Source organism: Thunnus thynnus, chromosome 22 (genome assembly GCF_963924715.1).
Source record: "Thunnus thynnus chromosome 22, fThuThy2.1, whole genome shotgun sequence".
In the NCBI taxonomy this organism is placed as follows: domain Eukaryota; kingdom Metazoa; phylum Chordata; class Actinopteri; order Scombriformes; family Scombridae; genus Thunnus; species Thunnus thynnus.
Window position 1 is genome coordinate 11,527,443 of NC_089538.1, and position 26,055 is coordinate 11,553,497.

The following is a 26,055-nucleotide window of genomic DNA, read 5'->3' on the forward strand; positions in this document are numbered from 1 at the left end:
TCTGTCTGTCTCTAATTTCTCAGTTGAATGCCCATGTAATGAGTGTTTATTTCCTCACAGCCAAATGCAAACACTGTGTCTATTTCCTTATGTTTGATTTGTGTCAATCTCTCACTCTCTCGCTCTCTCTTTCCACAACTCCTGGCCTCTCAAGGGCCCCTGTGGTATTGCTCATCCGCCCACTACAAACAACCAGCGTCCTGTCCGCCCACACTCTCTAGACCAGGGTGGACAACCTTTTCTCATATGTCTCAGTGTCAGACCTTTTGATTGCAGGTCCTCCCATCTGTTCTTGTACTCTCCTTTAGGAATATACGTAGTTTGTATTCAGTTCTCAGCTAACCTTAACTCGATGAGGAGTTGTTTTCAAACTGAAGTGCAGAAATCCTTTAACTAAAGTAAAAAAAAGAATAACTAGTTACATAAATAGTTACATTCTGTATTTTTTTTTTCTCCCACTCTGCAGCCTTCAGTAGAGCACCCATCCCCATGGCGGTGGTGAGGAGGGAGCTGTCGTGCGAAAGCTATCCCATCGAGTTGCGCTGCCCAGGCACTGATGTCATCATGATCGAGAGCGCCAACTACGGCCGCACCGATGACAAGATCTGTGATGCAGACCCAGCACAGATGGAGAACACGCGGTGTTACCTGCCAGATGCATACAAGATCATGTCTCAAAGGTAAGGACACATTTGTGTTAATTACTCTGCCTGATTTGAATGAATTATGGTGACTTTGAATTTAATTTGATATTATCATTGGACATTATTGAAAAAAAATGCAGCTTTTTTCAAACTGAAACTCTGGATGATGACGACAAATGATGGTAATAACGAGTCTGTAGCCCCGTTCAAAATAGTGGAATATGAGCATTTGCATGAATGAATATGTACACACACAGTCACACTCATAGTCACACTCGTGCAGAATTTGCTTCATGAGGTTAAGTAATTGATTAGAGTAGTTGTGTTTGTTAAAAAGCTATTGAAAACATAATTAGCAAGTTAATGAGAGATGCTATAATTCACATCTGAGTCTTACTGAAATGAAATTAAATGCAGCTCTCCTTGTTTTTCTTCATGAAATAACAAATTTTATTGATCTTACTCATTTCCCAGAATATGGAAATGTTATAGATTTGTGGAAAACATGGCATTTAGCTTATAAAATGTAGAACCCACGGTTTCTCAATGATTTGTCTTGTGCGATAAATATGAGGATCATCCCCTTGAGATTTGCAAAAAGCAACAAATCATACAACCAGCTTTGCAAAGTCACTAGTTGTTTTGGAAAATGAATGCAGAAATCCTCCTCTGGGTAGGTGTGTGGTTTAGTAACACATGTATTTTATGGATTAATTGGGTCAAGGATCCCAGTGAGCCATGAACACATTCAAACCTCACCATACCTGGCTGTTAATCTATACCAGTCATAAATTTGTTCAGACGCAAATCAATGTTCATTTGGAATACTTTGAATACATTATGAGTTATCTGTCAATATAAAGATTTGCTCAATGAGCTCTGCTGCCAGATGTGAGTCTTGTTTTCTGAGTTACGACCCTGTGGTGCAGAAACCGGGACATGGAGACCTATTTGTCAGGGCAGATAGAGTGTAGTCTTACCGTCCTTTGGCTTTTGGGGTGTAATTGATTGCGAACATTAAGGTAATATATACACAAGTTTCAAGGTTTTAACCAAGTAGTCTGGATTCAAGAAAATGTAGACCTCAAGACTGGTGTAGAGTGAATATACCATGTATAGTCAATCTTTTGTTGACTCATTGCGGCACTTAGAGCAGAATGAAGACTCCTTTCTGGGATATCATTCTAAGCATGGTTACTCTTGCCTTTGAGGTCAAAACACCCTTGAACACTCAGAAGGGATGGACTTTATCTAAATTGCTACTCTGCGTTAACGTTTGTCTACCTCTTTTTATTTCCAAAGCTTAACATATGCCACCTCTTTTTCATTGCCAAAGCTTTAGTTCCACACAAGACGGACCCCTTTGAGAATACTAATGGACCTTTGGACTTTATCAAACAATTGCTCTTGGCTTTTTAGTTTGGTACCATAGAGTTCAGATAATCAGCTGTGTGAAAAGCAGCTGATGGTAAAAAGAGGTAGCTTGAAACATGTTGTCAGATAATTGATGCACCCTGTAGCTCCCTTGTTCTCCAGCCGCCCACTCAGACTAAAAATCCCTGCAGGAATGAATCAACGGGTCCTGCTACTGTCAAGAACACAAAACTAACAAAGTACCAGGGAAAAGCACGTCTTTTTAGGATCTCGTTGCTACCGGGGGTGTTGAAGTGATGCTAAAAGGTAACCGAGTCGATTCAGGGCTAGAACGCTTTGTCTAGGGAGAGGAAGTTACTAAGTGGATGAAAGGTGTGGGTGGTATGAGTCGAGAAAGGGTGGAGGGGGAGGAAAAGTAGGGATGGTGTGAGAGGATCACACCATCCCTAGATACAAAGATATTTGTGGCTATAGCGACACCGCGACACATTAGCATGCTGAGGTTAGCACAACAAACGAACGCCACCCCCGACTATTTCATTGTCGAGCTGTCAGAGCCGTTGCTAGGCACCTGCGGCAAAGCTCATTAGGGTTAAAAAGAAAACGAGAACAAAACAGAAACAAGCAATTTGAACAGAGAAAGTCTTCAAAGACTTGTGATATAGCAGGTGTTAAAGCCAAGGCACAAAGATTTGTCTTGATATATTTGATTTTCAGATGGATATGATTTCAGCGAAGATAATGTGATAATGTGATGCATGAAGCCAAACAATGTCACATGTTGATCTATGTCGTGGTTAATTTACAGTGTTGTGCCATCAAAAAAAATACAATTAATTTGTTTTAATCAAATTTGTAGTCAGTAAGCCAACGTTTGCACAGTTTAATTTAACATCAACATATATTTATTTGTTTCTTCACTGGCTTGTCTGCTTTATAATCTGAAATAAGTAGATATCAGCCGTGAGGCAGTTTTACCCTTTCTTTATTACTGTAGCTGGGTATTCCTTCCACCTTTTACATGTCCCTGTCTTTATTCTATTCATCATGCAGTATGTTTACATGCACACCGCAACCCAATCGTTGGAAACAACCCAAACAATGTAATAGTGTGATTAAAGCATTTACATGGTTCGCCGTAACCTGATTTCCCCAATAATTGCAGTTTCCATGTGTTGTTTGATTACTTGGCTAATGTGTGGAAGGATGTGTTGCAGCCTACAGAAAACAACAAGGAGACAGAGAATGGACGCACTTACATTGATGTTTTTTTTTGTTCTTTTTGCGTCAGTGAATTAGGATATATTTTCCACTGAAGGCCATGCCATTGATTTTGTATACACACTATAGCCCGACTGATACTGGATTTGTTAGACTGATGCCAATATTGATATTTGATCGATTATTATAAAAAAAAAATCAATAAAGATATATATCGGCCTTTAAAAAATGTATAAATACATGACATAATTGATACTTTTTGACTGCTCTCTGCTGGACCAACCGTGTCATAGTGACTCTGCTTCTAAATTAGCTCAAATATAATCTGCACTGTGATTCCTTGTTAATTATCCTTAACATGTTTGTCAGCACCAATATATCTGTCATAAGCTCATATCGACTGACATTATCACCCTAGTAAATATTGTATTGTATCATCTCCTGTAAGCATAAAATGGTACAATATGTCGATTTCTTGCATGCTAACTGCAAAAACTATACAATTAATGCAGTCCATGCTATATAATGTATATGCTATATATACAATCAGTGTTTAGTATGGTATTGGGACACAGTGTTGGTCAGATGAGTTTGTGTCAGAGTAAGTAAAAAGGTTGGCAAATAGTTTAATCTCATTATGTTTACTCCACTTTAATTCTTAATGTAATAAAGATAAACTGGTTAAGGTACAGTATAATAACCTGAGCATTACCTTCATCTTGTTAAACTCTAATTAGCATGCTTGTGAGTGTACTGATAGTATTTCCCTCTTGTGGGACTCTGCCCTTTTCTTTTCCTCTAGCCTGTGTGCCACCTGCCTCTCCTGCTGGCACCAGTTAAGTCGTGGTGGCTGGCAAGTGTGGTAGTTAGCATTCACATCCCGTCTGAAGATGAGCCACGCTGCTGCCGGCTTAGTCTGTGTGCCAAGCTCGCATCCATCACCAGCAAATGCCCAGCCATGTCACCAGCCCTCATGATCTGTCAATACACATTTAGGCGGCTCAATCCTCCCCCCCCCCCCCCCTCCACTAGGAGTGCTCCATTGGTATTCAGCTATCAAACCCAAGCGCTACCTGTGACAGTTCAGCCCACTTATAAAGGTGTATGATGGCCTACTCTGGAAAGGTGTTTGGTTCCATTACAGTCTTTTAAACGAGAGCTAATAGCACCCTGTATCTGAGTGATAGCGCGCCACTGAGCTTGTGAGTGCTGTAATGCATCTCAAAATGAAGGTTGTCTCACACCATGCTGTGACAGGATGAAATGAATGGGTCTCTTTCATTAGCCATTCCTCCCTTTGTGCCACAAACACCATGCCTCTGCAGAATCCACAGCCTCTGGATAAACATGTCACCTATAGGTGGTGTCGTGTTGCAAACTAGATGGAGGCTAATGATGCTGTAATTGAAACATGCTACCAAGGTTTCATTTAACACAATTTGAGGTGATTTGCATAGTCTGTGTACACACACGCCGCAGCCTGTGATTTTTGCAATCATTGCTATTCCCTTGTGGGATATTTTTGGAGCTGATTGTTTGGGAGCTGAGGCATCTGTTTAATCTGCCTCTCTTCAACACATGTATAGATCTAGTGCCACTTCCAACTGTGTGAAATTGCTGGAGAGACTGGGCACTTGTGCTATCAAACAACAGTGACCCTTTTCTCATCAGAGCCCCAGTGTCTCTCTCCTCCCTTTTTTTGTGTTCCCCTTTTCCTTTCCCCAAGGCGGTGTGGCCTTCACGGCCAGTAATTACAGGCTATATCAAAGCTATATATCACCTTATATCTCAGTAGACCTCAGCAGGCACCTTAAGGGACAGCTGATAGCATTGTGGCAGGCTTGTGCATGACCCCTGAAGGAGAAAAGCAGGTCAGGAAGGAGCAACTCCAACACATACACCCAAACACACACATACACATTCTTGTCCCTGTCTGTTCAGACTCCCCTTTTGTCTTTTTTATCACTTTTATTCTTTTTTTCCCCCCCCTTCAGTCTCTCTGGGATTCTCTCCACTGCTGTGTCATTACACTTGCCATTTGAGGGAACAAAGAACAACAAAGCACATTTTTGTCTAGTAGCATTTTGTGTTAATGCATATGACATTAGTGATGAAGGTTAATAAATATCACAGCTTGATGAGTCTCTTGAGGGTGATAAAAACTAGATGAGCACAACCTGTGATTTGAACCTGCTGGCCTTGTGACAGTTGATATTTGACAACCTTCCTGTTTAATGACGTTTATGCGGAAAACAAATGCTTCCGTGCCATTATTTACTTCACTGCACTTAGGCTGGAATGCCTGAGACAAATGACTCCTTTCCCGACGAATGAAAGCATGTGCTGAAAGAGGGACAAGAATGATTGAGGATAAGGAGGGGAAAACAGATGGGAGGATCCTTTCTCTTTTGCAGATGATCTTTCCCATACGTTCCAGTTCTCATTATCCTTGGCTTTTGACCTTATTTCAGAGTTGAAGGATTTGATGAGATATTTGTTTTAGCAGGAGAGCAGGATTAACTGAAGAATCCCCTTCGGTTCCTTTGCCCATCTTCATTTAAATCCCCTCATCTCAAGCAAGATATCATGGGCATCGGTTTTATGGGAGGAAAAGACATATTCTGGGGTCTATGCCAAATTTCTATATATCCAAAGGTATGGAGACCAAGCGGAAGTTAAGATACACATCGACACTTTTAAAGGGGGTAATGAAATTCCTATTCCCTATGAACTAATATAACTTATGATTAAATTTGAGCAAGAAACACTATTCTTCATGGGACAAAGGAAAATAATATCTAATGATATATATATATATATATATACAAAACAAAAACATCATAGTTGGAATTCCAAACTGCTTAAACCACAAACAAATGCCTACATGTCCTCACTCAACCCCCTCAGCTCAGAGGGTGATTAGAGACATATGACAGAATGACCATCTGCCTCATACTCTCCCACATATCCCTTGTCTTGGTTTTGTTTTTAGCATTTTGTGCAAAGATTCAGAATACCTTGCCTTGGTGTATCTTAAAAAAGAAAAAAATTCAACATTTTGGACTAACTAACTCCAATGTAAACCCACCCACATCATTAGACGCCATGATGACGATGCCACTGACGTCTATATAAGGTAACATTTTCCTTCTTAGAGGAGGCGGGTTGAGTGGATGGTTAGATAGTTAGATGGCAAAAAGAACTTTGCTGCAGTAGATGACTGTTTGCCTCCCACTTCCAACCACGAGTGTCACATTTCCAACCATGACTCGGGATAGTTTTTTGTCATGGAGTTTTCTGTTGCCATGATGACATTTCAAGTGATAATTTTAACCCAAACCACGATCTTTCCCTAAACCTAACCAAGTGTTGGGGGATTTTTTGTTGGTTTTTTGTGCCTAAACCTAACTAAGTGCTTTTATTGCAATTCAATCACAACCCCTAGGAATTTTGTCTCAAAAACTCTTTCAACATCACAGATTTTTAATTCAGTATCTCCATCAATTTCTTTTCGATTTCCAAAAAACATAAAGCTGGTGTTCTTAATATTGAGAGATAATTTATTTACATTAAACCCAAGTTTTGAGGGTTTTTGAGGATTTTTTATCATCAGGCATAACAATTTTGCTGGCCAAAGTAGTGCCAACGCCCACAAAATAGTCACTGAAATCATCAACGATGCTTTTTGAATTGTCCACTGTAGCATCAAAGCTATTTAGGAAATAACTTGGAAATTCCGATTTTATAACATCTATTCCGAATAATATAATTGATGACTTTCCAAGTCCTTTGAATGTATTTTTACTGTCTTGTAATATTTTATTGTAGTATTCCTTTATCTGTAATCTCATAATGGAAGTCAGTTTATTCTTATACAACTTACATGTTTTTTTTACTTTCACTGGTTCTCAATTGTAAATATTTCTTGTAAAGTATCTTTTTGCACTCTTTGCAGATTTGTAGTCATCCATGGCTTTCCTTTATATTTATCCTTCACCCAGCACTTTCTAATAGGACAATGTTTATTGTAGAACTCTAAGAATGTGAACAAAAATGCATCATAGGCCTGAAAAGGATTGTCAACATACACTTCATTCCAGTTGTAGTTTGTAAGGTTCATCTTTAAGGCCTCAGTTCTTTCTGGTGTCCTTATTCTTACCAATTTACAGGAAGGCTCTCTAACACCAACTGAACCTTTAACCTTTAAATGATGTAAGATCACAAAAATAGGAAGATGATCACTGATATCACTTAAAAACAAACCACTTGTTGTAAAATGTTATCAATACGTATGGCACACTATCTACTAAGGGCAAGAGACCAAAGCTAAACATTTAATTCAAAAGTCTGTTGTTAGTTTTCATTCCATTTTAACAAATCAATATTAAAGTCACTTGAACAAAAAGTGATTTCTTATCACATACTTTCCCAACAATACCAACTATGGTATTCATAAATTGATCAATGCAAGAACTAGGTGTTCTGTATATGCAACTCAAGAATATACTGTTAAATTTAGTGGAATGAATTTCAACTGTCAAACTCTCCATGATATCTTTAACAATTGTACTATCCTTTACCTTATATTGAAAGTCTTTGTGTACATCAAATACAACGCCACCACCCCTTTTATTTATCTGGTTTACACTAAAACAACACAAAATTAGAAGCCTTTTCATTTGTTAACCAATTCTCACTTATAGCAATGACTTGAAATGTATGTTTTAATGATTTTAAATAGTCTTTGATTTGAACAAAATTTGTATAGAGGCCTCTACTATTAAAATGTATGATTGAAAAACCATCCAAGTTAAGGTTATTAAACTGATTCTCAGCATATTATTCAGAATTTGATTTGTTTTCATTGTAAAAATTTGCCTCAGGATCAATGCTATTTTCACAACTAGATAATTTATGTTCAGTCAAATTTAGAAAAGATTTACTCCTCACATATTTTCTCAGTTTCTTCAGAAGGAAAATGAAAATCGTCATCTGTCATTTTATGGAGGAAAAAAGGTGGTTTAGCAATAAGAGTTGCAGAAATTTCCACTGCAAACTTTGACTCTGTGACAGAGTATGCTCCCCAAAATGACATGACCAAAACAGATTTTAAGATGTTGTAGATTCTTTGTCATATGATGGATGCTGTGATAGCTGCTGTGTCGCTCCATGCCAGGGCACAGTTCCCATCATGCTGTGACCTGACCCCATTTATAAACATTGTCACTTATATTGATCCAGATCTTTCAGATTCCGTACCACAACTACCTTGGCTTGCTCTGGTTCTCCATTTAACCTTATAAATACTTTCCATTCCTTGTCCATGTTGCTTGACTTTTATTTTGCTTTCTGAGGATACGGTCATTCCCAGGTATTTCAGCATTTTTCTTCATCAAGTGCTCATTTACATACACCCTAGTACCCTTACGTTTTTTTGGACTGTTTCAACATTTCAACCTTACTCTTTCAATTTGCAAACTGGACAACAATCATGTGCTTGGTTGCGTGGGAGAATGTGACAGGCTGAAATTTGCTGTCTCATTAGGTGAATGTTCTTACTGCTCAGGGATTGAACCACATGTTGCTCTAGGTAGTGCAGCTCCTCAGGTGGTGCGTCCTCACCTTGTTGGTCACCGTCTGCAGCCCTGGCATAGCTGTGATGTTTGGTATCCAGCCCAGTGATGATAAGGTCATCAGCATGGGAGTACTGTTCCAAGTCGTCAATCCTTTGTTCCAGCAGTTCGATCCTCTGGCCCCTTTGGTTGATTGTAGCCCCCAGCTCACAGACCTCCTCCATTAGGCCCATAAGGTTAACTTGCTGTTTAACCACTTTGCTGATCTTCTCAGACATAAAATTGAGGGATTTTTTTAATCTCTTCTAATTCCTCTGCCAGCTTTTTGTTTGTAATCGACATATTTTCTCATGAAGGTCACAAAAAAGAAAAAATAAATTCTGGGTAGGCTTAATGAGGTCCTGCTCTGTTGCCAATCACCATGTGCTCCCATGTCCTTAAAAATGTCCTTGATCAAAAAAATAAAAAGTTAACAAAATTTCTAAAAAGATAGAAGTAAAACATTACCATACCATCGCCAATGATTTCATTTTGAGGGGATTGCACCATATTTTGGTGATTTCTGGAGGATTGTAGGGAGACTCTGAACAGGGAAAAGGCAGTGGCAGCCATCTTGGACACTGAAAATCATCTACAGCCCTCAAAAAAAAACAAAGAAAATGGTATTGATCTCTTCATCTTACTCTTGGCAAGAGAGAGATTAGGCGTATTTCCCAAATGTCAACCTTTTTTATTGATCTTTAGTTAGGATGCTACCTTACAAAAGTAGAAGACCAACAACTTTTGATCACACTGTAGAGATAAAATATTGATGTTTGATAAAAAAATGACATTGTCAATCCATGCGGTGTGTAACCTTAAAAAGTAATCTCGTGGTTTGTATGTAAAACAGAGTTGGGTATTTAGGGTGCCCTTAGTTATTTGTCATTGAAGACCAAGTAGAGTGATGCTTTCACGTCCTTATTGGAGTCTTTTTTCTTTTTCTTGATTTCTTTGCAGCCATAATGCAGTCTCTTGTTTCATAATGCATTACAGGAGACTTAAAAGCGAGCATGACCATATACAGATCTTAAATTTTTAACATAATCTTTTCATAGCAAAAAGACAACTGCCAGTGACATGAAGAGAGCTTATCATGCTGAGCAGATGTGAGAGTAATTCCGTCATTGTTCATGCATGAACCCCCGAAACCGAGCCGCAAGTAGCCTCCCGTGTTTAAAGTTGATGTTTGCATAAACATTTAACTCCCCAAACAATGAGATGTTGGATGAATTAATGCATGATTTTAACAGTGTAAGTTTAAATATCATACAGGTGCTGCTCTATATTACAGGTTCTATTAAGCAGATTGGAATAAAAAGAGATTTGTGGTACTTAATTATATGGAATGATCCACTGACGCTGCTACTTTTAGGGATGTGATACCAACTGGGCATCCCTTAAACTAGAAATACAATGCAAGGTATACATATAAGGAAGATTTTCAACAGCATAGTTTGAATCAATCATGCAGCAGAGTTTCGGTGAGGTCCTGACTTCAGGCTTTTTTCTAACAGTTTTTCTATTCATGCAGGAGCCATTGGTTTGTCTTGCTTACTCTTGGTTGGAGGCTGTTTTTCTATGATACAATTATGTGTTGAGAACCTGACAATTACAGAACAAAAACATGACCGATGAGCACAGCAGGGGGCAACTGCCTGTTGTAATAGTATGAACAAACAGAGAATGGTGGGTGGTTTTGCAGCCAGTGTTAATATGCAAAATATATTAATAAAAGCTCTGACAGGAAGAAAAGATTCTCTTTTGCTATAAAGCAAACATGCATGGTAATAAACACATTCCAAAGTTCCTCAGATTAGTATAGGAATTCAAACACCTTTCCATCTGTGCATGTTTACCTCCTACCCCTGAATAACGCTCTTTTCAGACTTTTTTAAATCAAGCGAGTTCTTCCACATTCTATTATTTTCCTGCATTGGATGACATCACCTGACATTCATTATCCTGTCTCGTTTTTCAGCCCTCCCTGCTTTCACCCAGCCTCCAACCATACTCAAATCCTGTTTGATACGAATCTGCCGCATTCAATTTTGGCCAATTAGTTGCTGTAAATTTCAAGCTGGCAGCCTAACCAGTCAGCCTTTGGGCAGCCAGGGTATCCCGACGTGGCCATACAAGACACTGTGGTGATTAGACGAAAAAAGAAGCCAGAGTTGGCAAATGGGAAATGTTTAAGGACATCTCCCCATACGAAGCGGATTGGTATCTCTCAGGAGATGGAGATAAAAGAGGAGCGGATTGACTCCAACCAAGCCAGTGGTTTGAATCGACCATAACGGTGTCCATTTTGGGATTCTGAGCTGAATGCCCTATAGACTTTATTATGCCCCTACAAGTTGAGTGCATTGCCAAAGAATCCAGAAGTTTGGGAGTTTTCAGAGATGTTTTCATTCCGGGCCCCTTTCATTTTACCCTCAGGAAGCCTCGGACCGGCCATAGGGTCTTTTGGTGTCAGATTAATAGCCGTCGCAGTGGTGGCTCACTAAACATGGGGTTTTATAATGTGTTAAAAAATGGAAGTAGGAGGCCTCAGTCCATTTGTCAGCTAGGGGAGTGAGTTTCACTTGGATGAGTCCAAACAGTAAAGAAAGGGCTAATTCAGACAGGAGCAGGTGGTTAGTCAGAGTGCAGGGAGCAGACTAGGCTTTTTCCTTTCTTCCATCTGATATTTGCCCTTCTCTCCGCTCCATAGTCTTTCATCCTTGTTCCTCTAGTTCTGCTTCTTCCTTTTTTAATTGGCAGGTGGGAGTAGCCAACACACACATCTGATGTCTTCTGCTCCGTCTCTTCCTTCTGCCCTGAAGCACTGGTTCTATTTTTTTTTCTCCAACATAGAGGGGGCATGCAACTTCTACTGACCTTTAATAACTTTGCTGGCTATTAATCATCTCTCCCCCAAGATAAAAAAAACAACATGCTTTCATGCTGATTCATGGCTCATTTTTGGAATGAGCTCTAAAACGTCTTGTGGCTCTTACATCCACTTTACCATAAAAACAGCTACAATGTTGTCACTGTTTGCTTTAAGTAAAGTGAAAAAAAAAAATTAAATTTATGCAAGAACAACACAAAACGTTGTAAAATTAATTTATTTGTTTAACGAGTCATAACAGAAATTGAGTAGTCCAATTTGACACAAGCTTTTGATGATGAACAACTGAATGATGGACATTTACATTTCACTAATATAATGTTTCCCCAGAAAACTCACTCTAAACACTAAATTGACTCATATTATAGATAATACCTGAAACAATTTCTACTTAACCTGTAGCTGTATATTTTACTTTTATGTAAACCTTTGATCAACAAAAGTGACTCCTTAAAAAAAAAACTTGGTAAGTGATACGTGATTATAATGCATTATAACAGTGATAATAATGCATTATAAAATTATTATAATGTATTATAACTATAATTATATTACGCTATGATCCATGCAAAAAAAGTCAGCAAGTGACCACCAATTATGAATTATTATACTTGAACTTATAAGTCATCATAAAATGCTTTATAATGATTGTTATAGATCATTATAAATATGAGTGTTATAAATATATTAATATTTATGAGTGCTCTAAATATACAGTGCTATAAGCAGATTATAATGCATTATAAGTATGTTTATAATGCATTATAGACATAGGCATCATAGAAAGTGACTCACTTCTTCTCTGATGGCTTTCCTTCAGATCAGCATCTGCAAATGCCAAGTTGCACTATACTGTATTAACTGGGGGTCTGACTGGAAGAAAAAAGTTGTTAGCTGGAGACTCTTTAAACTACTCTTTAAACTAACTAAACTGATGATTTGTGCCCAATGTACATCAGCTACGTATTTACTTACTTATTTATATACTTAAGATTAAGATACAATTTACTTAAGATTGATCCTTTAATTACACCAGTCTGCTACCAGGCTTGATATTTTTTCCCACAGACTTCTAGATGACACATTGAGCACACAATGTTCAAAGTAAAAACTCCTAAAGTACAGGCTCATAATTTTTTTAGTCTCAACAGTCAGGTGCCAAAAAGAACATTGAAATATTTTTTTCATGCTGTAATCATTCTTCCTGTTCATACTGGCCTTTAGAAGATCCTTTCATAATGCACTTACAGTATAAGTGATGGGGGACAAAATTTGCAGTCTTCTCTCTGTGCAAAAATGTATTTAAAAGTTTATATAGAGCTAATATGAAGTTTCAGCCATTCAAATGAGTTAAATCAAGTAGATATCTTTCAACATCACAGTCTTTTTAGTGCCAAAGTCCCTTTTTTTGTGACTATACTTCCACAGCAGCTCAACAGGGAAACACTGTCTGAGGAAACCCAAAGAGGGAATTTTATGCTAAAAATACTGTAAATGTGGCAGATATCTACTTTATATGACTAACTCAGACTCCTGAAGCCATATTAAATGACTGTGTGGACACACTGTGGATTTTGGCCCCCATCACTTATATTGAAAGTGCATTTGAAGGGGATCTTTTAACAGCCAGTCTGAACAGGAATGATTACAGTGAGGAAAACCTCTTTCATTGTTCAGAAGGGAACCTGACAGACTTGAAAAATTGTGAACCTATCCTTTAAGACAATTCAAAAGTTCTTTCTTCTACCCAAATTACTGAACAGTCTGTTTGTTCCCACCAGTCCGCTCTCCTTATCCTCATCCAAAAAATGCTGGGTTGCCAGGGGCAACAGCTGTGTGAGTCATCACTTTCGTTTCAACTTGTCTGGCAAGTATTTACAGTATAATCTCTGAAATGCACTTTTAATTTCCAATACATTGTTATGCAGCAGAATTATGATTGTAATAGTTTTGATTACATTTGATACGGGTGAAGAGACAATTTATCTTTTCTAAAGGAAAAAATCCACCACTCTCTCTTGACAGTCATGTAAACAGGATTATTATGGGGTATTGTCAGTTTATGCAATCATTTAAACAGCTTAAACAAACAGCTTCACTCTCAGTTTTGGCAGCAGCAGTGTTATTGTTGCGTATAAAAGCAAACATATCTAATTGAATCCAACCTTATTAATCACTTAAGTAACAAAGGCAAACATCAAAATAATGTAATACATAATTCATTTAAATTTATTACAGAGTCAGTGGTTATTGTTTGGATCATTGCGCTGCCACTAAATGTTTCAATATATACTTAAACTTAAAGTCCCCCTTCACTCAAACATATGTTTGGCTTATTGTTACTTTAGTTGTATGCACAGAGGTTGACACTAGAAGGTTATTTTCACATTCATCTACTGAAGATGAAAAGTTTTCCTGTGCTCATCTGACTTTAAGGGGCAGGCCTACAAGCATAATTTGTGACATCACTGCTAGTTTGGAAGCTAATCGTGGTCCAGTATACAACTTAAACTTGAAACCTCCAGCATTCATACACTGAAAATTGACTTTTCAGTGATGCAGGAGTATCTTGTGTCCAGCAGTTGAACTTTTGAAAGGAACAATATTTGCATATTTATAGATTCTGATTTTTTCAATGAGGGGGAAAAGAGGAGATCTAATTTTAAGGATTTTAATGAGGTAATTGGACTTTTTGGTGGAAAAAAACATATCAGATACATATTATTATTCCCAGGAGAATATTTTTATACATCTTACAACATGTCTGGAGGGGATAATTAAATTCATCTTACAAAAGCTCATCAACTGCTTATGGCAGCATACAATATTTATGGTGCTGTATCGTGCCTTGCCACTGTGAACCCTCCGGACAACATGATTTTTATTCTACCTGGAGAAGAGAGTTCGCACTTTGCCCTGCATTGGGGGAATCATTTGTGTCAGTCAGCACTGTGTTTGGCAGAACTGTTTAAAATGTTTGAGAACTGGACAAGAAGATGACGTGTTATCAACACATCCCTAACCATTTTGTGCACTATCTAGCGCTATTCATGTTTACGCTCTGGTAACACTTATTTGTTTTGTAGCTACAGTACATCACCTGTTCTACTTGTCTACGTTGCAAGACAGGTAGATATAACCTTTTAGACCACTTTTCAAATGTGGGTTAACCTTGTGTTAGTGGTTGAACTGACTGAGTCAATGAACGCCATTGGACTTGAAGACCCTCCAACCATCAGGGGTGTGACAAAGGTCTGATCTACTGAGATTTAGTCAACAGGTGTCTCTCTTAGAGGTAGCAATTCACTTTAACATCATTGACTTTTTTCAATGTCAGTGAACCAATTCTCCAACCGTCAGGGCTTCAGTAGACCCATGTCAATCATGCATCTTCTCCATGAAGTTGTATTAGAGCTTAGACATATTAGATCTTGTTATTTTATTTAGTAACCTTCAATAATTCATAGCATCTAAAATAACTTTGATATATCATGTTTTCCAAGCCATGTTTTCCTTTGATTGGGCATTTCGGCATTTTATCATGGATATTAAAAATGTGTGATTGCTCTGTGTGTTTTTGTATCTGTGTGAAGGGTGATGTTTGTCATCTGGCTTGGTTGGCAAGGGATATTGCTTGAAAATGACTCATTTTTAAGAGTCTACGCTGCTGATGAGGCACTGTGGTCCCACTGAAACGATGGATGGCTCAAACTCAGCTTGGCTAGGAAAGCCTCCAGTCGCTGCTCAGCCCAGCATTACAAGGCACTTTCTACCTCTCTTAATCCTGCTATCTTCCCCTCTCTCTGTCTCTTTCCCTGTCCTCTCAATTACTGTCTGACTCAATCCTTTTTGCCCCCCTTAGCACTCCTCTTCTACTATGTTTCTTTTATTTCGCTTTAATGATTCACTTTTTTCTTTGTGCCTTTGTCACATCACTGTTTTTCTAATGGGCTTACGCTCGGCATGAATGAGTAGCCACAATCCAAATTCTCCGGATGCTGTACTTGCAAGGGCAGTGAAATGAGTATCTACATTCACGCCACATGCCCTCTAACCTCGGCTAGACAAAATCAAGGGAGCGAGACAAGGTATGGTTTCACCTTGTTTCCTCAGTGATTCTCTGATGGCTGCACACCGTTAGCACCTCACAAAGGACCTGTTTTATTACCTTGGTCTCATTCACCCACAGTCACCACTCTCATCTTCTTCCTTTATTCCATTTCTTCAAGAGCTTATACCTGGAATTGTGTTTATGGTGACTCTGATACAAGTTTCATAAGTAACTTTTTTTATGATAAATGAGGCAGCGGTGTTTGTGTTTATCTGGGAAATCAAAGGGCGGCTTTCAAAGATTTTAGATCCTCTTTATCTTATATATAACTATATAAATCTTAGACTAGATTATGGTGAAATCTTAACAGATATAGGGTTACAATTTTCACATTGAAACATGACAACCTTTAAATCCTCATAGATTAAAATGGTGCAGTTATCCCTCTGTTTGATCTTTGGCTGCTGCACCCACCTGCATGGTTGCTATAAAATGGAAAACTAAAGCATATACACAGTATCAATCTTTAAGCTGAAATCAGTGTAATCAATGTTTCATAGCACAGCTTCAAATTCACTTTGATCTCACCCAAGCAGCTGAATATTTATAGTTATTACCACTTGAACTCTATACATATCTAGTAATCCATATGGAAATACTCAGCAGTAGGTCTGTATATCGAGGGATTCTGTTGCATTTATTTCCATGACTTTCAGTGCATTCAGAGTTCATGACAATAGACAAATGTAATTTGGGATGCCTTGTCCCTGAAGTGACTGACATAGTTTACATTATTCTGGTAATCACTACTAATGAGTTTACTTTATCATCAACAGGGGCGTCATGCAAGCCAAATTTCTTGGGGGGAACAATTAGAATGGTATGAGGGTCATTCCCCTCCCAAAAAGCAAATAATGGTGCAATTTTCTGCAATTTGACATACATTCAAAAACTTTGGGGGGATTATTTTAAAACTTCACTTAATCAGTTTTTATAGCTCAGTAATCTCCCACTTTATACTTGTGTAAATACGGTATATTTATTTAGAGATTTTCATGCCAATTATTTGTGCTGTTATGGTTATTGAGAATGACACTCACTTCTACACTAGCTTCTACACTGCTGCCACTTTTCTTGAAAAAGAGCTAAACATTGTCTGCTTCACCCAGAAATTTTAAGGGGCATAAATTCACATAAAAAGACTATAACCAGAATGTAAATGAATTTAGATAATAAAGCCACAGATGAAAGGAACCTCAACATGGTAATAGCTGTATTTTCAAACACAATGCATAAGAGTACAGATGACATCACATAGCAGTGTCTTCTCCACTGCCAATAAATGCTCAAGACTGAGCAGTAGAAACCTTTTTTACAAAATGCTCAGGCTCCCTGAAAGATCCATCATCACCACTAGCCTAAGTACATACAGTGATAACGGTAAAAACCATCAGCTCACGGCCATAAGATTCACACAGCTCTCCTTTACCGAATAGGACGCTATGCTATCACAAGTCACGACTAGCTAGTGAGTCAGAAGGCTAAACAACCAGATTGAGGGATGGCCACTAACTTTAACTAGTACTAGCCAACTATCTTGCAAAACAAACTATGCCTATATTTCTCAAATGCAAGTAAGTGTGTATAACTAATTGTATTTAATTTTCACACTTTGAAAAAGGGATTGATGCTCTACTAACCACTTCAGCATCACACTGTTAAGCTGTAGCCTACATGTCCTCCAGCACTGATACTCAACAGATTGCTGTGTGCGTGCATACCTGCTGTTGAGAACAGATTTCATCCTGCAATTTATGGATGAAACCATTACCATAGGGAAAGGGGGTGTGTAACTCTTTGACATAATTAAAGAAGAATACGCTTGACTCATGATATAAAATGATCATAACTACATGTTATAAAAATAATAGTAATACAATAAAAAAAATATGAAAAATCCAGGTATCAAGATCAAGATTCAATTATCAATGACATCCTCATTTAATGACATTTAGAGACATTTTTGACTTTCCATAATTGTAATCTTTAGACACATTTGTTGGATCTTACTGTATTCTATGCCTATTGTATACGTACAGTACAACCAGAGGTGCTTTAAAGTAATTTTTCAAGGCAGGTCTTAGGTTTTGTCAAAGCAAGTTTTGTCAAAGCAAGCTTCAATTCATATGTCAAGTCCTTGAGGTCAAGTCTAAGTCAGTCATTCATAAGGTAATTGTATTGCAAGTCAGTCTTTCAGGTGTCTGAATACTGACTACTTAAATGACACAGCATTTGAACATAGTTGTGCTTTCTTTACATTTACATTTTGTCGTTTGGCAGATACTTTAATCCAAAGCAATTTACAAGTGAGGCAAGACAATTAAGCATTAGAGGACAGTGACTAAAAAAGAGCTGCGGTGCAAATTAAGTAATTTGTACCAACATCTTGTATCTGAGACCAAGTCACTTTGATGTATAGGCTAAATGATTACATTTTGAAAGGATATAGCCATGCAAGGTCCATCTGTCTCTGTCTTATTTATTTTTTTATTTGTACTGGATTTTACTTGCTTTTACTTACTTGAGCACTTACTCAAGTCTTTGGTCTGGAAGTAGAAGTATTTTACAGCATGCATGTCCAAATCATTTCTCAGATACTCATTTTTGTGACTTATTCAGGTCCATTTGTCAAGTCTGCAGCTCACCCCAGTAAGCTAAATTAATAGGCTTAAAAAATGTTTTTCCTCTCCTTATTGTTTGAAAATTTAGACAGATTTAGATTATATTTCATAAATGTCTAAAAGCAGTGCTTGACAGCAATAATGTATATTCAGTCTCTCTCTAAACCAGCATTTCTTGGCCTTTCCTGGCATGTGAGTTTGTTTTTAGGTTCCACAATTCTCTACTCCAGCTACTGAAGTCTTGTACATTTGTTGTGTGAATTGACATATGCCTTTCATATGTACTCTCAAGCACATATAAATAAACTGCAGTAAACTATTCTGATGGAAGATGTGGTTTTCATCAGCTCTTACTGACTGTCCCTTCAATTAAGCCTACCAATCACTCAAATTCAGTGGCACACATGTTCCTGTCATGGGTTTCATCTGTATCTATAGTGGCCTCTCCTGCTGGCCCCATACTCGCTGCTGGCATACTACGCTATTTTCTAACCAGGAAACATGTCAATATCACGCAGTGGGAGAGCTCTCAGTCGCCTCACACTGCATTCTTATTCATGAGCCTTAATTCCATCAGTGGACTCCTCAGCCTTTGGACCGCAGTTGTTCCTTACTATGGTGTGATTTTAAGGAAAGTGCTTTTAGCTGCCACACAGTAATGCTTCACCATAAAAGAGTGCAACTTGTAGCCCAACCGCTATGCCATTTGCCATTCAAAACCACAGCATATAAAGAAAGAGAATGCCTTTTGTGGGTGCCGACATGGACCTAATTTTCTCATGTATATGCTCAAAGGTTTGGAAGAGTGGAAGTTAAATGGCTGTGGTGGATGTTGTGAGGCTCTTTTTAGGGATGTTGAAATTGCTGGCGCGCTGTAGGGCAGCAACACTATTCGTTACTGAGTTTTTATTTTGACTTTGGAAGAAATGGGGTAGGCAAAACACAAACATAAATTGCATCTTAGCTAGTTTACTTACTTCAATAACACTGCAGGAAAAAAAAGGGTTCAAACAACATGGATCAGGACAAATTTAGCTGATAACTGCTTGAAATCATGTTTTTTTTCAGTCAACCAATTATACGTAACCTCTATTAAATCAGGTAATTCCCATTGAGATTAAGATTATATTTCCAAGGGAGAACTGAATGCATAGAAATGATTTTAAGTTTAATTATTCCGTTTATAATTACTTGAGGCTACACTATGATGACCATGATCTGACAGAGGCCAAAAAAAGGCAATCCCCAAACTTTTCAAGAGAGAAGTTGTGTAAAAAAATGTACACAGCTATGGTACAGTATGCATACTCTGCCTCAGGCGAAATGCTTTAAACTGTATTTCAGATTTTGTGCGTAAAAAGAATTTACACACCCTCACTACACTCATGGTAACAAATATTTCAGCTCAAAAATGCTTAGTTTGTCTCAATTTTTGCTGCCTCATGAGCTCCTCCAGAGTCTTAAAAATGGCTTGTCTTTATTCCATTGGAGATGGAGGAAAACATTTTTGACCCACTTGTTCATTCATAGACTTCTCTTTGTATGCGTTCACTCCAAGGAGTTGACAACAACACAACTGAAAATTAAAACTGTAGTTGTAAAATGTATCTGTGTAAGACTTATCGGTCATTGCTCAATAGCAAAGAGGTAGAAAGATTCAGAGAGAAAGTTTGGAAGGGAGGGAGTGAGACAGGGAGTGTTTTCATAGTTGGAGAATGACTGAGAGGGTTGCAACAGAGATAAAAAAAAAAAAAAGAGAGGTTCATCTGAACCACCACTGCGCCCCTTTTCCCTTATTGCCTGCTGACAGTGTTGCCACACAATCAGGTTTCTCATGTCACCTTGAAAAGTGGATGGAAATTACTTTACATCCACTGATACTGTTGTTTACAGTGCTGTTCACTTGCAGCTTGGACATCTGGTGGTGTTTGATTAGTTGTGAGATCAGAATTTGAATTTGCCTTTCCAAGGATCTTGGTTTATCATCACAAATTACAGAATCGTCTTGTGAGTAACTGCTGACGGTCATGGTCTACAAACTCTCATACACGTATTAAACGCTTTGTTAATTCCTCTGCAGACATTTTAAAAGTGTGGTTGCCTTCTGAGAATAAAATCTAACATTTTCTTGATATTTTCCACCTTTGACCTGCCACTGCAGTCTTGTAGAATTTCTCGGAGCCGTTTCAAGAAGGTATGCCTATTGCTCAGTTTGCCGTCACATCTGAGGGCCTCCTCTTGATGCAAGTTCACACGAAAGATGCACGGATTGTAACAGTCAATCATGTGCAGTCAGTATGTTGATGATTTCAGCTGGGAAATTTGATTAGTGCAGTAGCATAAAATGATCAAATTCAGCAAGGGAAAAGACATATAAGCACACAACTAGAATATAAAAAAGCAAAAAAGGTAGAAAACAATACAGCAATTAAAAAAATTAGAGCAGTGACTACAAATAAGCGTATAATACAAATTAGATATTATGAGGGCTGTTCATGGAAAAGCAATTTTAGCATTTAAGCGATCAGAAGAAATACAAACCATTTTAATTTCTAACAGTAACATTATTTCTGCTGCTAATGCAGAGCAGAGTCTTACAGGAATACTGCACATATTTGAAATGAGTGTTTCACAGTATTCTTTTTTTAATCAACACCCATCAGAATTTTTCCATTCAAGTCACTTCATGTTCCTAAGAACTGCAGTGATGGAATTTTTAATTCACTGAACCAATTACTGTCAGGAATACTGTGGAATAATTTAGCAGCAATTAATACTAAACCATAAATAATATTTGTTAGTGATATTAAGAACTAGTTTCCTACTATTTCTGCTTCATGTTTCATAGCCAGAGATTTAAAAAAAAAAAAAAAAACTGGCTGTACAACAAATATTAATTGTATCACTGATGTCATCTTCTAACTATCTACTTGTGGAGAAGTCACTCTGGCCTCCTTTGTACTCCACTGTGAATGCAGTATTCTTGTCTCTGTTGGGACCCTATAGAAATTCTGGCTCCATTTGTCCTCACAATCGATTGGTGAGGAGGTGATCTTTTTGCACGTATTTATTCACGAGCTTCGACAAAAACTGCACCTTGGAGGTTTGGTCTCCAGCTGTAGAAACCATGGTAACAGAGCTTGGTTTGAACTTGAGGCGTCATTGTGAGAAATGGTGAGGGTTAAGCCCAAAGTTAGCAAACCTACCCGCTAATCCCGCTTTGTAAGACAGGCCTCAGGTCATAATAGATACCGGGAATGATGGAATTAGGTGAGGATAACACATTTTCTGTACCGAACAACACCGCAACAAAATGCGCCCCAAAACACACTGTCATTTTTCAAAGTGTTTTGCAATGCATCTTCTGCTACAAACAGACGTTGACACCAAACGCATACCGGCGTTGGGAAACAAGCCGAGCAGAAACAAACAGACAGGATGACACACTCTAGACTTTGTTTTCCACCAGAATGTGACTCCTCTCCTCCTCAGGCTATATCTCAGGAGACCTGATGGTATGGAAGAGAAGTTAAAAGACAGCTAAATGTTTTGGCTCCCCTTGACAAATTCTATGGGACAGTGGTGCTGCGTGGGGTGAAATACAAAGATCGCCTTGTCACCTCTACCGGTACAGAAAAGGGCCAGAACTATATCAGTCTTTGTAGTTCCTGATCCCTTGTGTGAAGTGTTCTGAATTAAACCTATTGTCATTAAAGTAAAGAACCTGAAATGTTTCTAGACATTTTTAAAACTGAAAACAATTTGTCAATCAATAGGCTAGTTGATCTATAGAAAATGTATTAGGTTGTAAGTGTGGGTTCTGAGAACTTGTGATTGGCATGTTTTCACCATCTTGTTGACATTTCATAGGCTGAACAATTAGTAGATTAATCATGATAATGTAAATAATCATTAGCTCCAATCCTATTAAACTATGACATTCACATATAATGTTTTCATTGTGTCTACAGGTTTCAAATATGTATCAAACCTTCATCTGATAGATGACTACAAAAAATATTACTGCACAGCATTTATGTTTGCCTTTAAAAAATATAGTATTTTAGAGAAAATCTAAAAATTTCATTTATTTTAATGGACTCAGGTTGTATTTTGCCAGTGCTGCCATCCTTCTGTCAACGTAATTGGTACATCTTGTACTGAATTAGGACCTCTGTGCTTTCATGGGCCAGTAAATTACTTTCCTATCAGGCTAAAGTTGCACAGAGTGACTGACAGTACCTTGGGCATATTGAGACAGAGGCAGCACAGTTCAGTCAAGCCCAAGCTTTTAATCCTAACCATGCATCCTTGGGGACAATTCCTTAAGACCTGTGGTGATTTCCAGCATGCCAATGCAGGCCTGGACCCTTGCCGAGCTATCGACGCCTGATCCCTCCTGTATCGAACACTAAGGTTACTCATAACCCCTGCTCGTCTTTCATTATTGAGATGTGAATGAGGAAGGTCAGGAGGTGGCTCGTATCGATCGGTCAACACAGGAATATTTGACTGTCGCTCAGCGTCTCTGCCAAGACACTCTTCTTCATGACAACAAAGGTGGCCATTTTGAATGTACAAAAAGGTGGAAGTGAGGATGTAAACATGCAGATTTTAAATGGTTGGTTATAAACCTGCAAGGTCATGTTCAGTCTCTTTCATTCTTTTCTTTTACTTCAAGGAAACAGCAGCTGTAAACCATGCTAAACCTTATGTCTTGTATAGATAGAGTGTTCTGTTATTATAGGCACCTATTTGTCCCTTTGTCATATGAAGTAATTAGCAGCTTAACACCCTCCTGGAAGCTAAGCACTATGGGTGACCGTTAGTGAAGAAATGCGGTTTTGGGCTTTGAAAAAGGGCTTTGAAGAAGGAAAGTGCTGGAAGCACATACTGGCCCAAGTCGGACATTGGAAGTTACCATGGTGACAGCGACTGGAAATGAAAAATCTGTGCTTAAAGGCAGGCCTTTGTGTGTGTGTGTGTGTGTGTGTGTGTGAAAGTGAGAGAGAGATGGTGGGGGGGGATCAGTGATAGCATGCTTATTGATTTGTGTAGATTATAAATACAGTGAATGGAGAGCTATTTTTGTGTTGGTGTGAGTAATTTTATACTCTTTGTTCAGAAAAACCTCAGAATCTCTTCCAGTCTTCCAAAATAGAGATTGAATAACGGTCCAAGGAAAGGATTAAAATCTTTTTTGTTGTCACCGTGCAGATCATGCAGCCACATAAGCTCCCCAAAGCACTCCTTTGACTCTACCCAGCAGCAGACATCACTCTCTGTGCGTAACAAACAGGACTTGATGCCTTGAAAAGTCAAACTAGTGGCATTTCTGCCTCTCTGTTTTTATTCCCCATCCATCCCTCTGAAGGCCAGCACAGCAGTGGCACCACTGGGGATCTGGCTGAAGAATCTCACGCTTGCAGAGACGCTCTTGAGATGGGCTTAGCATCTCAGCAGGAATAGTTCAAAAGGTTAAACCTGGTCAGCATTCAATAGGGCCTGTCACTGGATATTCCAGGATGGATTCCTTTATGTTGTATAAAGAGTAGATTGAGTGTTTGCATGCATGTGTATGTTTGTATGCGCACTAGCTTGCCTACAGACATGCTAGTGCTCAAACAAACACTTTTTCAATTTAGTCACTGATGCACATGTTTGTATGCACACACAGCATACACCCATCAGAAATCTTACCTCACACCTTGCATGTCAAATAATCGTTTTTCTTCAATATGTGACACATTAATATTCATATGACTGTGGTTGTAAAAAATATGACCCAATCCTCACTTTTGCAGATTCCCCCTGGAATGAGCCTTAGCCTAAAATGGGCCTACAGGCTGAGAGTCCCAGGGGTCTTGCTGGAAGATAAATCAAGCATCACCAGGAAGATAGGGAGCAGCATCATTTGTTGGCAAGAACAGAAAAATTCATCCTGGAAATCGTAAATCATTAGACGGGCAGGCCCCAGTGAATAAGCCTCACCCACCAAACAAATCGATTTGTGAAGTTATTGCACATTTCAATCTCTCCCAACCTGGAGAGACACCGTGGGCGTTATGATTTACATACCCGGAGATTAGAAGCTTCTTGTTTTTGACAGTGACAGACACTTAAATCATACATTGAGTTTTATGTATTTGTTTACTTTTAACACAAGAGATGTATTAAGCACCTCTCAACCCTGAACTTATCTAGACATTACCCGGAGGAGCTGTATGTGGGAATGCAAATGTCCAAATCAGTTGGACTGGACGTTAAACAGACTTTACCCTGCCAGCTCCCTAGTACAAAGTCTGTGTAATGTCCGATTGAGCCCATGTGCAAATAGAGAAGGTCACTGTCAGTAGGATCACAGCGGGCGAGTGGGCGCGTTGATAACGTTTCTAACATTGTGACTGGCGCGGTGAAGAAGAAGGGTCATTTACACGAAGACGCCAACGAAAACGTCCAACCGGAGAGACGACAAGATTAATATCAACGCAAAAACAGTCATCATTACAGATGAGTGGGTAGCCTCGTCCGCCATCTTCAATTTGCTATCAACAAAACACTGATTTTTGCAGCGTACTTTTTGCGTTATGTCCTGCCTCCTGCGACCTCTACCCAGGCGCCACCCCTCGTAATATAATCTCCTGCTGTGTGCTACATGTGTGGAAAAAATCCGGTCCGTACATTGTGTGGAGTTCATATGAGAAAACAGCTTTAGAAATATGTGATTACTCTTCTGTAATGAATATCAGTGTCAGCAGGTTAGTTTCATGGTGTGGGTGTTTGTAAGTGGAGGAGGAGTAAAAAGCGCTTTTCCAATCAATGCATTCTTCTCATAGCAACGGATTTCAAAACATGTTTTAATGAACTATTGTCCTGGAGCTAGTGGAAATAACTTTTGACTTAGTAATAAGCTGTCTCATAATAATAATAATAATAATAATAATAATAATAATACCTGGTGCTTAAAATGACTTCATGCATACCAATTACATCCCATCAAATATCAGTTTTCAGGTTGAAAACCCTTATTGAAGATGTGTGTTTTCCGCTAAGAAATTCCATATTCAAAAAAGTTGAATTCCTTTGAGTCTTGTCTAATTGACATGTAACATACTGATCAGAACAGAGGGAAACAGCTTCCCCTTGGGAAACCATTCAGTCGATGCTGTAAATAATGTCTTATGAACTGTCACATATAGTAAGTCGTCAGTCCTCCATGGCAGAAATCCCTGTTGTCTTATTTTGAATAAGAATAATCAGGGGATGTATTGTCAGGAGCACTCATGCTTGCATTTTAATTAGTCACCGCACTATATAAATCATATATGTCTGCATGTATGATGACAGAATTTACATACAACTGTTGCTAATGCTTCCTAGCCATTTCTCTAATCATGGCCACAGTGTGTAAATGGAGTGGTGATAATAACAATGATCATCTGTATGGAAAACATATTATCTCAATACACATTAGTGGTGGATTCAGTTCATGCACGGGGTAGAACAAAGAAAATAGAGTGCAGATGATGCATTATTTATTGGAGTTTCGACTCTGGCTACAAGGCTACGCTTTAGTGTG

At 38.4% G+C, this 26,055-nt stretch overlaps 1 protein-coding gene across 9 annotated transcripts in view; it reads left to right on the plus strand.

Annotated features, from left to right (window-relative positions):
• LOC137174134 (adhesion G protein-coupled receptor L3-like) overlaps positions 1-26,055 on the plus strand; it is a 245,605-nt gene that overhangs the window by 107,412 nt on the left and 112,138 nt on the right. For all 9 annotated transcript variants that reach the window (XM_067579248.1, XM_067579249.1, XM_067579247.1 and 6 more), the window contains one exon: positions 467-680. In XM_067579248.1, the coding sequence (XP_067435349.1) occupies positions 467-680 (214 nt within the window). The remainder of the gene's footprint in view (positions 1-466; positions 681-26,055) is intronic.